The 17,171-nt window shown below is 49.2% G+C and overlaps 1 protein-coding gene across 3 annotated transcripts in view; it reads left to right on the top strand.

Moving 5' to 3' along the window:
• The first annotated feature begins 1,238 nt into the window (after nucleotides 1–1,238).
• Nucleotides 1,239–17,171, top strand: part of mtss1la (MTSS I-BAR domain containing 2a) — a 34,762-nt gene continuing 18,829 nt past the window's right edge. Inside the window, exons 1-3 of one of the 3 annotated variants that reach the window (XM_086163043.1) lie at nucleotides 1,239–1,754; nucleotides 4,260–4,321; nucleotides 4,435–4,508. In XM_086163043.1, coding sequence (XP_086019169.1) covers nucleotides 1,686–1,754; nucleotides 4,260–4,321; nucleotides 4,435–4,508 — 205 coding nt within the window. In that variant the 5' untranslated portion in view covers nucleotides 1,239–1,685. The remainder of the gene's footprint in view (nucleotides 1,755–4,259; nucleotides 4,322–4,434; nucleotides 4,509–17,171) is intronic. The other 2 variants (XM_086163045.1, XM_086163044.1) reach the window with 2 other exon arrangements.

The raw sequence follows: 17,171 nt of genomic DNA, 5'->3' as shown, positions 1-17,171 counted from the left end.
TCATGTTTCGCACTTTAATTCATTCAGGGGGTTGCATCACCTCAGCCAGGATGATGATTATGCAACAGGGATGAAACCGTCCTCTGGTGTCATGAGTGACCCACCGGGCATCGCCCGGAGCACAGTATTGGGGAGTTTTGGTCTGAGCGGAGCTGCTGCCATGGTTACACCGAGTCGGTCGATCTGTGGGAACACAAGTTACAAGGGCGACTGAAAGACGGAGAGGTGAAACTCCTCTTGAGAAGATGGATTTCAAACCCGAGAGGCCAGATAGTTCACGTTTTCATTGCTATCATTTGCAGTAGTTTCTATAGTGTAGTTCTGGGCGGGTAATACTTCACTTAAGGACTGGTTTCTACCTTTACCTCTCTTTATTCCGCATAAATTACCTTCTTAAGACAAAAAAAACAAAAGTGACTTTAAATTCTATGTAATTGCTTCTTTGTCACACACAGATTAAGATTTATTTGATGACCCCCCCTGGCAGTGGATTAAACCTCGACTCGATTGGATTTATCGATAAACACACCAAACGGATGGGTTGTTGTGTTTTTAAAATGACGTCACGCGTCACGCTATGACGTCCACGCGTGTTTTATCCTTTCGGTGGGGGCGAGTGAAGAATTCAGATCGGAATCGCCGATCCGGTGATGGTAAATCGAACTGATTGACTGATCGAAATGAAAAAAAAAGAAGATTACGCCAAGCTCCCTCCACGCAAACAATGAGAGACGATCGGTGTCACACGCGTGTCAATAAACACGAGGAACACAGAAAGCCCCCCCCCTTCTCCATCCCGGACCCGCCGTCCAATAGGAAACCGGGGCTTCACTTTTTTTTGTTTGCATGAGGATGGAGGGGTCGTGGGTCGGGGGGGGGGGGGTCCTCCTCCACTATAGGCTCTGTGTGTGTGTGTGTGAGTCTGTGGGAGTGGGTGTGGGTGGGTACGAGTGTGGGGTCCTTGACCAGCCCCCTTTCCATTCCCATGGATCGTGTTACTGGAGACCCGGAGACATCTGCTGCGCCGCTAACAACGGAGCGCGTCCCCGCGTCCTGACCGGCGGACGATCACACCCCACCCCCGTCTCCCGTGGCGCCCCCTCCCACTTCCACCCCCACCTCCCTCTTTGACCAAAAAAAAAAAAAAACGTGCTCGCTCTCCGTCTTCTGTTTTGACTAAACACGGCGAACACGGAGAAGCACCGTGCCTGCGCATTCCGCGGTTCCCGGCTGTAGATCATCCCTCCCCCTCCTCTTCCTCCTCCTCCTCCTCCTCCTCCTCTCGCCGGTCCCCGCTTCTGCGCGTCCCGGGAGGCCACAAGCGTCTGCAGCCCCCGGTTCCATCGAACAGCGCATTTCCTCTCTCTGTCTGCCTCTTCCCCCTTCTTTTCTTTCTTTTTATTTTCTCCCCTCCCTCCCTCCTTCCCTCCCTTCCTCCTCCTCCTCCTCCTCTTCCTCCCTCCTCCTCCTCTCCGGTCGGTGCGCTCCGCAGACCCGCCGCCTTGCGGCTCCACATCCTTTCCCCCGCCGCCGCCGCCGGCCGAGCCGAGAGGACGACGAAAGGGCGGATGTCTGACGTTTGACTAAACGTCCACAGGCGGATATCCCATCCGATCGCCACCTTTTTTGAAAAAATCAATATTATTATTATTGTTATCATCTGGAAGCGTCGTGGTCGCGGCAGCATGGAGTCGGTGGAGAAGGAGTGCGGGGCGCTGGGTGGATTATTCCAGGCCATCGTCAACGACATGAAGGTAAACGCGCACCCGGACGTTGTGTGACCTTTTCCCGGTGCACGGCGGCCGGATCGGACATCATTTTACTGCCTTTGTCTCTTCCAAAGGGAGGGGGTGTCCCCCCCCCCTTCTCTCCCGCACGCTGGAAGCCGCCCCCCCGCGGGACGAACCGGAGGATGAAGCATGTTCACCCCTCCAACCCCTGCTTTGTATTATTTACATAATGTGCGACCGTGTTGGTCCGCGTGTTTTCTCCGACGTGACAGCCACGCATGTCATATTCCGAAAATGCATGCGTGTGTGTTAGTGTTTTTTTTTTTTTGCGGGGGGTGGCCCTGAATGTGTGTTTCGTTGCACGGCTTGCACCGACGCAGGGTTATGTTTTGGGGAGAGGGTGCAGATGAAGCTCATCACCCTTTCCAGTTCCGTCATGCACGATGGGAAAGATGATTAAAAAAATGAAAATAAATGAATAGTTAACCCCCCCACCCCCACTTCCACCTCACGCTTGCGTGTTCTCCTTCAGCCCACGACCTGGGATGCCAGGTTCGCAGGGAAGCCGCAAAATATCCGGAACTTCAGCTCAGAGAAAAAAAAAAAAGGGGGAGACATGAAATGTAACCCTGTTCATGAACATCCACTGGATCTCCATCCCGAGCCCACGGGAGGGAGGGAGGGTTGCATTTTTAGGTCTGAATTTCAGGCTCGGAGAACACATTTCTACCCAAGTCCCTGACCTCCACTTTGGAATATTTCCTCAAGCAAGCAGGAAATGATTGCTTCCCATTATCTATCACACATGCAAGTGTGTGTGTGTGTGTGTGTGTGTGTGTATTGGGGGAGGGTTCAAGTCAAGGAAGTAGAGCCAGGGTGGTCTGTTGTTGTTCACGACAACAGATGGAAAGTGTGAACGTATTCATCAGGCTCGGGGAGGAAAGCCCCTCCGACCCTCCCCACGTCCTCTCATTGCTGGTGTTAATAGGCCCTGTGAATCTGCAGATTTGTTGCCGAGCGCTCCCATGTAGGCCGCGGCTATTTTGGAAGGCCCACACAGGGACCCCTGTTTATCGGGCTCCGGCAAAATGAGCTCTCAGCCATTGGCAGCGGCGGTTTGGTGTCGTCCCCCCCCTCCCCCCCCCACCCACCCACCCTCCGCTCCCTTTGTGTGGTGCTCATGTCAGGGCCCGCCAAGAGGGATGGGGTGGGGGGGGGCAGGCGGTGTATTGAAAAGCAGCACAGTTGAATGAGGGCCGAAGCCCTTAGTCAGCACAGTGTCCACGTCCACTGTCTGAGACAGACATCTGACCTCATTCCTGCCGCCTGGCTGGGCGACGCAGGCCTGTCAGACCAGCTTTACCCCCAACCCACCCCCAGGCGCCGTAGCATCGCAGCTTTCCTGTGCTGATCCCAATTGTGTGCATACGAGTGAATACTGCTACTGTCTGGTGCGGCGGCGGTGGCGGCGTCCATTTAAAAACCTGGACAGGCTGAGCGGCCTGTCTGGATGCCGGCAGCACCTGTTGGTTATATAACAGGAGTAAAAGAAAAGAGAGAAATTACGAGTAGGAGGTAGTGGAAGATGAGGAGCGGAGCGATTTACATACGCCAGAACGGTGGGGTTCGGGCGCACACGCAGATGTGATTGAAGCCTCCGTGTGTGTGCATATGCACGCCGTTGAGCAACCGCCTTCACTCTCCCGCTGATGATTGTTTTGACCTCGCCCTTCTGCGCGCTCCTGGTTCCCCCCTCTCCCTCGACGCCGAGGTGGGATGAAAGGAGAAACGGCGCGTGCACCCCCCCGTTCACCCTCCGCTCTGGTTTTTACCTTCCTCCTTCAGCTGTCTTGGCAGCGCATCCCCCCCCCCCCCCTCCCCCGCGGGAGGACACACAAGCTAATTAGACACCTGTCTGAGTCAAGTGCAGACATCGAGGCTGTAAGGGTTCACGGGCTAACATCTTTTTGTTTTGGTGGGGCGGTGGGGGGGCAATAGCTGCTGAATCACGTCTGAAGGCTAAGGGTGCTTGTTGGTGGCGGCGGAGCCGTCATTCCTAAACTGCAGGTTAGCGCAGGAGTGATGATGAGCGAGACCGTTTCCACTGCGTCCTGACTATATATAGTCAGGATGTGTGGCCTCTGTTGGCCTCCCTCCATCAGGGAAGCGCAAAGACTTGATGCCCTTTCCTTCCCTCTCCACACTCTTGCGCTGAATAATATATTTTTCATGTCCCTTGTAAGGCGATGATGGTCCGAACACAATGGAAGCTTTCGAAGGCGCTGCTTGTAAAACCAGCATTACGTTTCGGACAAATTCGTGCTGTATAACGCAATGCAAGGTCATGGGACCGTACCCTGTTTTTATCGCATGATAGGAACCCGGTGTCTCCTCGAGCTGGATCTCATCGAGCTGCAGATCGGCGCTATCGACCAAGTTGTGGTGGATATTATCTTTTTCGCGAGCAAGATGTCGCCTCCAATGTCTTTGCACCTAAACGCTCTCTTTTGTTTTCCCTTCTCTTATCAGAATTCCTACCCAGTGTGGGAAGACTTCAGTGCCAAGGCCACGAAACTGCACTCGCAACTCAGGTGAGGAATCAAACCAGCTGAAAGATCTTTTTATTTATGTAGTTCATTCATTTCTTCTGAAACAAATTCTGGGGCAATGAGTTGGGATTCAGTCGGTGCGTTCACGTCCGCAGGACAACAATTCTGGCAGCAGCGGCCTTTTTGGATGCCTTTCAGAAGGTGGCGGACATGGCTACCAACTCTAGAGGTAAGGGCAAAGGATTCCTTCCGGCTTACTTGCCACGGCATTACAACGGGCCGGAAAATAAAAAAAACAGCAACTCTGTTTTATTGTGTTTCGGTCTTCTGAAGACTTTTCTCCGAAATTAGAGTTTTCATTCACGGGGTGCGTGGCTTCGCCCACATTTTTGCCTGGAGTCACACTGCCTTACTAAGCGAATGCGCGTTTATCGGGAGACGACGAGTTTCTCCCAAACACATTCGGCTTCAAGACACGACTCCAAGGTCAGGGGGAGGAAGAGGAGGTGGTGGGGGCAGAGCCTGGAAGTGAAAATCTAAGCTTATTGTTTCTTCGGTCTTAATGAGGTCTGCTGATCTGCTTTGTCACCCAAGAGCTCGCGGCCGCAGACAGGCCGGCCACAGAGGCGGCTGATTAACACACATTTCTTCTGATTTGGCCGTCGAGAGCAGTATGTAGGTCAAAAAAAAAAAAGAAAATGAACGGACGTTGAGAAAGAGCGTGCGGAGGCTACCGACACAGGCAAGCAAATGCTTTTCACACACACCGAAGAGTGACAGCTGGGGGCCGGCCACCTGACCCTGCGGGGTCACATGCCGGCACGCTTTTAAACAGCCCGCATTATCCTAGCTCCGCACCGTCGACCCGGTGAGGGTGAAAAATAACTTTCCTGGAGTGTTTTTATCACTGTTTGTACCATCTTGCCCGGGCGCACGGAGACTTACCTTAAATGATTCCTGATGTCAGTGTGCGTTAATTCTGCGAGACGGAGCGAGGTGCGCCGGGGTCAGCCTGCGAGCGGCTGGCAGCCTCCGGCCGAGCAGTGGTTTGGATCAGGCCGGTGGGGGACTTCAAAGTATTTTCAGACAAAAAAAAAACCAAAACATTGAACAGCATCAGAGTGATAGATGGATCAGGGAGAGTTTTACGGCTATAGATGCATAAAATCCCTGTAAGTGTGTCACTCAAAGGCCTACTCGCTCTATTGCTACTCCCCGAGGGACATTTACTTCGGGATTAAAGTCTTGTTTTTTTTGTTGCCGAGGAAGTGCTACGGGATGGATTCAGAAGGTGGAGGGTGTGCGTGTGTGTGTCCGCAGAGAGACGTAAACAACTCGTTGAAACTGATCAAACCGTTTCAAACCGCTTCCGGAACAACGGGTTGTGAAAACGGCGCTACTGTAGCCTCTCGGCGACTAAAAAAAAAACCAAAAGACAGATCAGCAGAATTCGGGGATTTCTTGATTTAAGTGTTTTTTTTTTTTTTTTTTCTAATATAGTTTTCAAATGGTCTGGGGGAATAAACACTGAGCTCTGTTACTGTAACCAAAACATTCATGTATTATCCATACCCCAAGTGACATTGGTTGAGAGGCTGGACACCCACCTATCAATCACGGGGTTGCATACAGACACAGCCAACCAGAGTTAGTTCAAGCTAACCAGTTTATCTTCCCAAATGATTGTTTTTTGGCAATGGGAGGAAACCGGCGAACTCGAGCAGGCTCGCGGGGAGAACATGGAAACTGCTGTTACTCTTGAAGGAGCCCCCCTGCTGTGAGCCGGGAGGGGTTGCAGTGTTGTGCCCCCTGGCCAAAGCCTTCATTTTGAAATATTTGCGCATGTGCGGGAAGTAGCCGAATTAGCTTCAGATAAAAATATCACTGACATTTGGTTTTGCTGCCCCGCCCCATTAACTAGAATGTCCCTTCCACAAAAAATAAGAGGTCAAACAATTCTTGAATGTTTATTTTGCTGTTTTTTGAAGTTGATTCATACCATGAATATAATAATTTTTATATAATGTAAAATAAAATAATCTGTAAAAAAATGTAGGTAAAATGCAGAGAAATAGATTTAAGGTAAATAGATAACATTTTATCCTTGAATTAATAATATATTATTACAGTACTATTCTGTAAGCTATTCCTAACTGCTCATTAATTTTATAGGCTGAATGATAAATTGGTCCCTTAAACACAAATCTTGTCTACATTTATCAGGAAAAACAAACCAACAAAGCTTGGTTTAAAATCAAAAGCAAGTCATCAGCGGAAAGACCACTAATCATATATTTGTTAGATAGGAAAAAAAGATGTTTTCTTCAGTAACTTGAATATGAAAGTATTCCCATTTTTTGGTTAGTTATTGTACAATGATAACATCGTCAGTAATATAATTGTGACATTTGGTGTAAGTCCATGCTGCCCACTCAACCCTTTTATGTTATTTTCTAACCAGTCTGCAAAGTAATACCATACCCATGTGTCGTAAATTGCCGCTGTGTATGAGAAATGCTGCATGAAGCCTTTTTTTTAAGTATTATTCGTCATATTTACAGTCTGGAAATGTGTTTCCCTCTATAGTGGAACACTGAGTTGTCAGTATTATTCTATTAAAATCCATTTCATTTGACACTAATTCAGGCTGCACCTTTGCCCCTCTTTTTTTTTTTTTTTTTTTTTTGTTTAAACAAGCTGAGAATTTTATTTGATGGGATCTGAAAGAATTTCTGAGCAGTCCTACCCGGGGTGGTGTTTCCCTCCCGTCTGCCCTCTGGGAGCTTTGTTAGTCCTTGTGTGCTCTGAAGTCCGTCCGAGCAATTAATTTAGTTGGAGGAATGTGGATATTTACCGGAGGGGGTGGGGGTTGGGGGGGTCTTCATAGACTGGGGCCCAACTTTGATCCTCGGCCATGACTGAAATTGTGACATTGCAACCCTGTCTCGTTTGTGACGGATTTCCTATCTGCATCCCCGTTTGGCTGACTGCAGTAAATAAGGATCATTTGCACAACATCGTCCATTATTTTCCTTTTCGCTCCTTTTTTTTTTTTTCTTTCTTCCGGCCCGTCCCTTCTTCCCGGGCGTGTTTATCTCAGCACTTTACGGCCATATAGGGCCGACTTCGACCCGGCTCTGCGGCGGAGTGTTAGCGACACAGAACGACAGAAGGTGGCGCATCGCTCGCCGCGATCCCTGCTCCAAAAACTGGAGTTTGAGGTTTTGGTGTGTATATCTAGGGGATAGAGATGTGTGTGTGTGTGTATACTCCATTTTACTCAAAATAGGATACAAAACCAAATTGAGGTCATGTAATCAGCAGTGAAATATTTACTGGGGCAACCAATCCGGGTTGGGATGTTGTCATTTTCTGAAAATTTCCCAAACAAAAGGAGTCCCCTTTTGCGTCGATACAGTCGGACGCTGTATTGCTTTAGCCCCCTCACCCAACGGGGGCTCCTATGTTTGACACACGGCTCCCCGTCTCCATGTTTCGCTGCTTCCTCCCGCCTGTTCTGTCCATTTATAGTTTACAGCTCGGGCTGTGGCGTCAGCAACGTCTGTGTTTTCGTGCCGGAGCCGCCGGAGGAGTTTGGCTGCCGGGCTGTTTGACGGGCCCTGTTTGGCTAAGCTGTTGTGTGTCACGTTAATGGATCTCTGAGCTCCGGGGAAGCGGCGGCTCACAGCCGGGTCGAGCAGAGGTCCCTAAAGCGATGGATGTTTGGAGAGGTTTCCTCCGTCAAAGGTCCCCCGGTGGATCTTGGGAGGGTTTTATTCTGGCTGTGATTGTCCTAAGAGTTATAATGTTAGCACCAAGAACAGCTGCTGACTTTAAATTGTTGTCACTTTTTTTTCCCCATTTTTGGACACATCGGCCAGAACTAAAAGGCTGCTGGTCACGGAGCGCCCGCTCCACCCGGAGAGCCACACTTCATTTTTTTTTTTTTTTGGAAGAATGTGTTGACCCTCGTTTGGGGGCGTGTCAGTTAGGGGTGGGGGTTGGGGGATGCAGTGGGATTTCCACAGCTCCGGGTATCCAGGCTAGGCAGAGGCGTTTAGCTAATCCTCTTACCCTCACTCTGTAACACACAGACACAGACTGCCCTCTTCTGCCTTCTTGATCAGCCACCCCCTGGCCTTTTTTTTTGGGGGGGGGGGGGGGAGAAGCCCACTCCGAGGATCGAGGGGTGGACTCGACTGAAAGTCGCACCCGGATGATTGTTGAGTTAGTCTGTCGGGGCCGGGAAGCATCATGGCATGGACGGAAATAAAACGTCCTATCGGTCCGTCCCCTCTTTCATCTTCACCTCTCGCACGTTGCCTGTAGAGGTATGCTAGTAGATCAGTGTGTCAGCGAAGCAGTAATCTCCTTGGCCGCTGGGCTTCTCTGGGATGCCAGATGGGACGGATATCCCTAACCGCCATCTGGACAACCTGGCATGGATGAGATGTGGCCGTGGCCTAGTGCAGAACGACATCAGGGATGGGCGGGGTGGGGTGGTGGGATTACTGTTCGCCGCAGTATCCCGACAGCGTGGCTATTTTTATGAACATGTCAAATAATGAGTCCGTGTGACTCGCTTCACATCCATCAAAGCTGGTATGCCATGTCGGTCTCATGCGACGCTGTGTTGTACCCGGTGTGCCGGATCGGACTCTCGTGGTTGTTCTGCTCAGTGAAATGATTTCATAGATTTCGGTGTGTTTCAGATTTGACATGCTCCTGCCGTCAGATGGATTTTTGATGCTTTTTTTTCTTAAACCTCCTTTTGCCCCCTCCAGTTATTTGCCACCTTCAAGGTTAGATTTCACCTTCAGTGGCGGAGACCACCTGACTCTGGCATACCCCCCCCCCTCCAAAAAAAGAATCTTCTCGAGTCAGGATAGCTTTTCAATGCAAAGTCAACGGCAGAGCAACTGGAACGACGGCGTAGCCGTGAAATAACAAGGGACTGGCAAGAAGCATAAGTGGGAGAGAAAAACAAATTTTTTGGCCCGGCGAATCTAATTTGGAGGTCGAAATACCAAAGTTAGAAGACAAACACGAGACCGGAGGGGGGGGGAACACTGTGTTCAGCCATAACCGTACACAAGCGCTGTTAGCAAGGGAGCCGGAGAGGGGAGTGAGACTTCCGATGCAGGGATGCTAGGGAGGGACGTCAAGAGAGGGAGGAAAGGAATGTGTGCAAACTTTCAACCGAGGTGGTCGAGGGGGAAGCTTTGAGAAGTTAGCTCAGAGCGGGACACGAGTCTGAATGCAGGGCTACCTCGTGTGTCTTCGTGCAATTGGTCGGTCTGTCCGGCTTCTTCTCAATGATGTCGTCTATTGTAAGTCGCTTTGGATAAAAGCGTCTGCCAAATGCAATGTAATGTAATGTAATGATACACAATAATTTGGGCCTTTTTTTAAAATTTAGTTATTAAATGTTATATGTTTGGTGGACTCTATCTGATAACCGTAATCAAATCGAAATAGAAAAACAAAAGATGAATTCAATCACTTAATTTGTCTTCAGGTGGAAAGCTACTACATTGCAATCGACTACACATTTGTTACATTATTAGCTCTTTTGAGTATCATTTGAATGGATAAACTGTGTCAGAGAGCGATGGAGAGTCACTTTGAGGACGGAAAAGTTCTTAAAAATTTAGTTCTAAGAACTGTCCGGCTCAAATTTTATCCTAGGAACTACCTTCTTCCAGTGGCCACAATAGGGACCAGGGCAACGCAAGCATTCGCGACGTGTACCTCAAACAGCAACCTCAAAACAAACCACTTGGAACAGCTTAAAGAGGAAGACAACCTGGCGTTTCTGTGCTTCATCACAGGGGAGTCGGAGAGGCCGAGGTGTTTTTATTTTCTGAAGAAAAACCCTGCAGCTTGCCTTGCAGCTTGGCAGGCTAGAAGAGCTCGGCCCTCTTTGACAGGTCCCCGCTCCTGCGGGCTCTTTCCATTTGGCGCTAGTCGCAAATAAACAGCTGACCAGTCTTATAAAGATTGTTTCTTAAAAAATGGCGGGCCACGAAAAGTATATGGTAATGGGTGTGGCTTACGAGTTCAGCAGATCACTAGCCACCTACACAATATGAGCCCCTTATGAACCGCAGGCTTCGGAGTTGGAGCTAAAATGGTTTTCGGAGCCGACTTCTACGTTTCCTAGTTCCTGGGCTGTTTAAACGCTAGTTCCTGGTTCTCGGAACTTCAAAAAATTCCTACAAAAGGTGCTAAAGCCCTGTCCCTGTCACCTCTCAGTTATGTTCGGTCACGTACCCGCTGGCTCTCGGGATGCTTTGCGTTTAATCTAGCCAAACTGTTGCCGTATCGGGCGTTTCTTTTACCGCGTGCATGTGTGAAAAGCGTCAGCGTGTCGCCCGCAAGGGACTTTAGAGGGCATTAAAACCTGGTTTCCAAACTCTCATCTCTGCCTGCGAAGCCCAAAGAGCTCTGCAGCCTGGCAGATGATGACATGCACCCCACCCCAACCCCCGCCCCTCAGGGTGTCAGAGGGTACAGGTGGACTGAGTGCTTTTCAGCATTGTTCACGGGACTGTGTGCAAACGACCAGCGGGGCGGAAACTCCGGCAGAGCGATGGGGTGGGCAGGGGATTGTCAGCGGAGATAAAGCTAACCGGATTGTGAGGGGTGAGGCGCAGGACAGGCCGGGGTCCAGTTAAATTCAGATTTTCTGCTGCTTCACTGTGCGTCTCCGGCTTCCTGTATTGTGTTACACAGTCTAGCGTTTTCCCCCCTTCTCCCAAAAAAGGAGGTGAGAACAGCCCCTCGTTCATCTCGCACACCGCAGGACTTCACGTGTTCGAGTTTAATCTGCGGTCTCGATCTCTGGGGTTTGTGTATGTGTGTGTGTGTGGGGGGGGGGGCATTCTGGACAAAGGCATTTATTTTTAGCAGCTGTCGTGTTTCTGGACAGGAGACTCCTCCTGCAGGAAAAAAAAAAAAGAAATCATGTCCTCCTTGTTTCCTCCTCCTCCTTCAGCCTCAGGGTAATGCACTCCAGAACACGGTTACCCCACATCATAGCAGGCCGTTTGTCTGCGTCAGGGGGTGTTTCTGGTTGCGAGGTGAAACTGGCTGTGTGTAATCTCTGGCCCGGACGTTGGCGGGAGGAGGGTGTGTGGCGCTGACTACAACAACTGATCCCCGGGCTGTTTCCTCTGCCTTTCATGAGTTTAGCTGCTGTTCAGACGAGGCTCTTCACGTGTCAGGAAGTGACACGCACGGTTTCTGAACTCATGTAGATGGAAAAACAACAACAACTCTCTCACGGTTTGGTGCTGGAAAATCTCTTTCTGGATCACTCAGATCAAAAATATAGTAACTTTAGTAAAGGAAGAATTAAACTTCGCCTGTTATATCGATCAATATTATAATATAATTATATAACTTGCATCGGTGGTTATGGGATGTAATACACATTTAACCCTCATATTATGTTAAAGGTCAATTTGACCCAATTCACCCATTGACCCAATGGGTCAAATTGACCCTTAACATAATATGAGGGTTAAATAACACTGTGTGAGTGCAACCTTTTCTTTTTTTTTTTTTAATGGAAGCAGTTGCGGTGCCTCGTGTTAAACTGACGCCTCGGTTCCTCGCCCCTCAATATTCTGGCATTTTGTATTTGAATGTGACTCCCGGAGCTGCTGAGCCATCAGTCGATGAGAGATATGGCGCATTGGATTTAACCCTTTTAGTGCCTTTACCTGTCTCACTCTTTGCTGGAAGTACTAAGATACTTTTAAATAAAGAAATAGGTTCAGAGATTGAGATGCAAATGGCTTTATGTCGTCCGTCCCTTTTCTGTACTGTGTGAGCCGTGTTGAGCGCTCGCAACATGAAGATCCCTGCTTCCATTCCGACAGGGGTTATCATCATTATTATTATCATCACATAACGTGTGCAAGCGGTTCAAGGACGGAAGTGTCAGAGGAAAAAAAAAACAAAAAACCAATAAGTATCATCTAAAATGAAAGACCTGCTGGTAGCTGAGATGAACATGTTGAGGTTCTCTTTGGGAGTGAGGAGGATGGATAGGACCAGGCATGAGTCCATCAGAGGGACAGCAGATGTTAGATGTTCTGGAGTTAGAGTCAGACTGAGGTGGTTTGGACATATACAGAGGGGGGACGGTGAAGATCTGAGCACCGTAGAAGGCTCCTGAGGTTGGAACTGCCAGGCAGGAGGTCTAGAGGAAGACCAGAGTGGAGATTTATGGATGGAATGAAAGAGGTTGTGAAGTTATAAGAGAAGACAGTGTAGAGAATTAGTTACATGGAGGTAGATGATTCTCTATGGAGACCCCTAAGGGAGCGGCCAAAAGAAAAAGAAGAAGACCAGAAAAGCCTTATGAACCACCAGACGCTCTTGAATCTGGAATCTTTTTTGGGAACTTTTCTCGCTCGATGACGCGTCGGACTATTTTCTGCTCTGCGTGCACATGCACATGCACAGTAAGAGTAACCTACACAACCTGTGTGTGTCTGTTCCTGCTCCAACTGGGAATGTTATGTCACAGAGGAAGAAATCTTTAGTTTTTCCATATCCCAGGCCCTGAGAACCAGCTTTAAATCCCATTATACATTTGATCCCCTTTGTACTTAATGACCTTCATAATTAGATCGTAGCTGAACATGGCTTCAAGATGATAAAATCAGACATCCGCTTCAGAGGACCTTCTGCTTGGCATCTCCCTGACTGCATCTCTCAAAAACAGTGGAAAGTGACAGCTGATGGGAACCCGATATGTTTTTAATTTGCGTTGACAGCAGTTTGTGTGCAGCAGGAGCCGCCCCCCACACACACACACCCAAAAAACCCCATCTGGATTTTTTCAGTTTAGTAGAGTTTAATAACAAATGAGTTTACCACTCTGAGGTCTAACAAACTGGATATGCAAGAAAAGAGGGGCGGAACACTGCATCTTGCTTGAGGCTGGAAAGGAAAAAGGAACATGGTTTTAAATAATATAGATAATATAGGATGTATTTCTGTTGCTGTCTTGAAGGTTAAAAGGTTAAAAGTACAAGTCTTTTTTCATCTGTATGTTGAGTTTGCATGTTCTCTGGTTTCCTCCCAGTCAAATCCGTGAATGGGAGAGTGAATGGTTGTATATCTCTGTATGTGTGATCAATTGGCGACCGGTCCAAGATGAACCCTGCCTCTCACCCAATCACAGCTGTGGTAGGCTCCAGCAAACCCATGACCCTGAGTGAAGAATAAGTGGTTCAGATAATGAAGAAATGAGTGAATGTTCTTGTCAATGCAGACAGGTAGAATTTCCGTCTCACGTCCGTTTCATTCAATTTCCTGGATTCTACATGCTTGGGGTTTGGCCAGGTTCTTCTGCGCTGATTTTCCCCTGGGGTTCGCTGTATTCCTCAAACAGTCAAAAAAAAAAACATCTGTAGATGAATTGCAAACTCTGCAAAATTTGTCCCACCAGGTTAAATTTGCTCTGATTGGCCCCAGCAACCCCATCACCCCATGCAGAGGATTATTGGTACAGACTGTGAATGTATGAATGGATGGATGCTATGTAACAGTGGAGAGAAATGAAATGCATGTCTCGGCCGCTGAATAAAATGCATCCCATCTAGCGTGGGAAACAGCATCTATCTGCGAACTGAGAGAAGGAGAGTTTGACTTTATGCTAAAATCGCAAACAAAAGAGTCAGTGAGATCTTCGGTGGGAGAGTCCTGCTGCTGAAAGCCGTGAACGTGCAGAGATTCTTGAGAGCCTCGCGTTCTGTCGCCCGCAATTTCAGTAACGATGGCCGGATCTGTAGCTGTTTTGCCGCAGGCGCGCGTCGCTGCACTTTTGTTCCGCCATCACTTTCCACAAGCGGCTCTTTCATCCGCCGCTCTTCTCTCTGTCAATCCGCCCCTCTCAGACGAGTAGACGCGAAAGGATGCCGCCTGCGTCGTTTAGGATGCTGCCCGTTTTTCATCCGAGTTAAAACATCGGGGCTTTGAAGGCGAGGCTTGTCGATGCTAATGGGTGACGCCGTTCACAGCCGTCATTTACGAGCTCGACTGGTATCTAAACAAGAGCGGCGAGGGAAACCCGAGCCAGTCGGAGAAGCTTGTTCCCACTTTCTCTTTTTTTTTTTTCTCGCCTTTTAGCAAAGATGTCAAGCAAACTCCCTACCCTCTAAAGATCTCTGTTAGGGTGTTGATTGTTTCCAATGAGATTAGACGCTTAATGTGACAAACACTTGGCTGCAACATCCTGCGGAGCCTCCTAGAAGGCCCTGAATTTGCCAGTCTTTGAAATACAACATTTCAAGAAGGTCCAGTCATGTCCCATTAAAAGAAAAAAAAAGCGTCTTTTGCCACTGAGTCAAAATAGCAAGGAACATTTACAATCAAGTGCTTGATTATAATTTTCCATGAAAAAAATACCAAAAAAAAAAAACAAGTTCCCATCGTTTTCGATCTGCCACTGAAAAACTTTTTACCTTATAAGGGGAAATATAACCTCATTGTTGGAACGAGAATGCCCTTAAAAACGTATTTTTAATGGTTTGTTCATGATGTAATTACATTTTTATTTATCAACCAAAATGCAACCGTGTTGTTACTCGTAAAAATATAATCATTCTAATAAACTTTAACCTCCAAATCTGTTTTTAACCCATAGTATTGTTCCTAAGTAAGAACCAGGACATTATCTGGACGGGAAACCGGCAACCCGGTTGCTAGCCCGTTAGCCCTCATATCACATTTTTTGCCACGTCAGTGTCATTGACAAAACGTGCAAGGTCATCAGATCCAGGTATATCGAAGGGGCGGAAGTTACGGCGGCGCCTGCTGCACCTGCGGGAGTCCCCCCCCCCACACCCACCCCACTCTCTCCTCGTCTCACAGCCCCTTTCATCCATCAGTGGCCTCTGCTGTGTCTCTGCCAGTTCACATTCTGCAGCACTTAAGCAGGGGTGAGGGAGGGTAAAGACAGGAGGCTTAACTGTCTGTGCCAGCCGCGGTCAGCTCCGCCGCCAAGGTGCCGATGTGAGGAATAGCTGTTGTGTCAGGGATGATGGAATTTCCTGCGCTCTGTGGCGGATGCGTGAACTTAGCATGAAAGAAAAGGATTCGTATTCCTGGAAGTCTATCTGTGAGGATGTTCTGTCCCCTTTTTTTTTTTTTTTGGACCGTGCAGCCCTTGTAAACAGGCTTTATGGACACAGGAAGTAGTGAGAGGGAGCCCCACCCCCACCCAGCCCCGCCGGACTCAGCTGTTGCAATCTGCAGACTAATTCTATCTGCCAGGTAGTCAAAGCGCAGCTGAAACCCGAGTCGGACAACAGGGTTTAGACACTGGAGGAGATAGTTAAGCTAAGCTGCCGTGTTTTAGACATCAGAGAATGAGTCCTGTGGCATTTCAGCTTCTGGCTCCTGGCTGGGGAGCCCCCCCCCCCCCCCCCCCCCCCCCCCCCTCCATAAACCAGGCCTATTAAAAGGCCGTTCTTTCCCAGAGGAATTAAGGGAGTTAATCAGAACCAGAGCTCTGGATGGAAATGCTCACTGAGCACTCAGACCACACTGCGCTGTTCCTGGAGCTTCAGGTTCCCACCAGAACACCCTCCCTCCCGACCCCCCCATCACCGCGGGCCAGAGCCTCCCACCAACAACCCTCGTGTACTCCTCAGCATATAAAGCAGATCTTCCGGCAGTTTATAATTATTCTCAGCATGTAGGTTTTGAACTTGGCGCCGTTCGAGTCAGCAGTGTGCACTGCAGCGGCCGCGATAATGAGCCGCAGATTGCTGCGCTGCTGAGTTACCCCGACTGTTTGCTCCACGTTTGAGGATATATGGCTGAGTTGCATAATGTTCCTCTCCCACTGTGGCTCTTGTGTTTTGCTTCATTCATGCACGTGTGGGTGTCTGCTATTAGCCTGTCCGGCACCCAGCCCCCTCCAGTCTCAGGGGTCCTGCCGGAAGAATAATAACTTCCCCGGCTCCCACGGGCCTCTTGCTACATTTGCAGCGGCGTAGAGGATAGAAAATGGCCGCTAGTTGAATTGACAAAAATTCAAGTCCTCCTCCCAGCTTGTCCCCTTCGCGATGCCTTTGTGCGTACATTGCGCCGTGTGAGGGATCGAATCTGTCTTCGTCCATCCGGTGGAGGCCAGAGGCCACCGAGGCCCGTCGGACAAGGCCAGGAAGCCCCCGGTCCTCCCAAGGATGTAGCTGTCAGCCGATCCCCCTCCTCTGGGAGGAGGAGACCGACAGGAGGAGACGGGATGGCAGAGGTGGGGATCGCCGTGAGAGGAAGGGGTTCCAGCAGGTGCAGATAGGAATGGGGGCGGAGGGAGGGAGCCGGTCTCTGGACGGCTGAATGTGACATTGGGAAGGTCTGTTAAAGATATAAAGCCCCCCCCCTTCCACTCCTAACATGCACACTCACCCTGCAAGCTAATTCACAGCTGTGCTTGTGCCCTGTAATGTTTTTAAGAGTAGGGCAGGCAGAACAGGGAGGGAGGGGGGGGTAATCTGTATGCACATGGCGCGCACGTGTGTCTGGTCCGTATTTTCCCTGCGTGAGATTCTGTGCAAATCCAACACCACGCAATAAAAAAGGGGGTGATTTTGTAGGATCTTCTCAAATTTGTGGCAGATTATCCTCTCAAATGATCCTCTATAGCGAAGGAGAGTAGAAATCCTCGATGTGCCGCGTAATCTGAATGTCCCGATTGACTTCTTGTGTTTAACCGAGGAGCTCTGTGGCCCTTAGACCGACCAAATGGTGATAAACTGTGTCTTTGCAGACTGAAAAAGGTCAGGAGGAGGCAAGGAAACGTGGCCAACCGTGTCTCCCCAGGGTGTGCCTTTACAAGGCCTGGAATAGCGTGTGTTAACATGTAGCT

Source organism: Fistularia commersonii, chromosome 17 (genome assembly GCF_037954325.1).
Source record: "Fistularia commersonii isolate RoL2024-O1a breed Wild chromosome 17, RoL_Fcom_v1.0, whole genome shotgun sequence".
In the NCBI taxonomy this organism is placed as follows: domain Eukaryota; kingdom Metazoa; phylum Chordata; class Actinopteri; order Syngnathiformes; family Fistulariidae; genus Fistularia; species Fistularia commersonii.
This window is presented reverse-complemented; position numbering and strand designations above follow the sequence as displayed.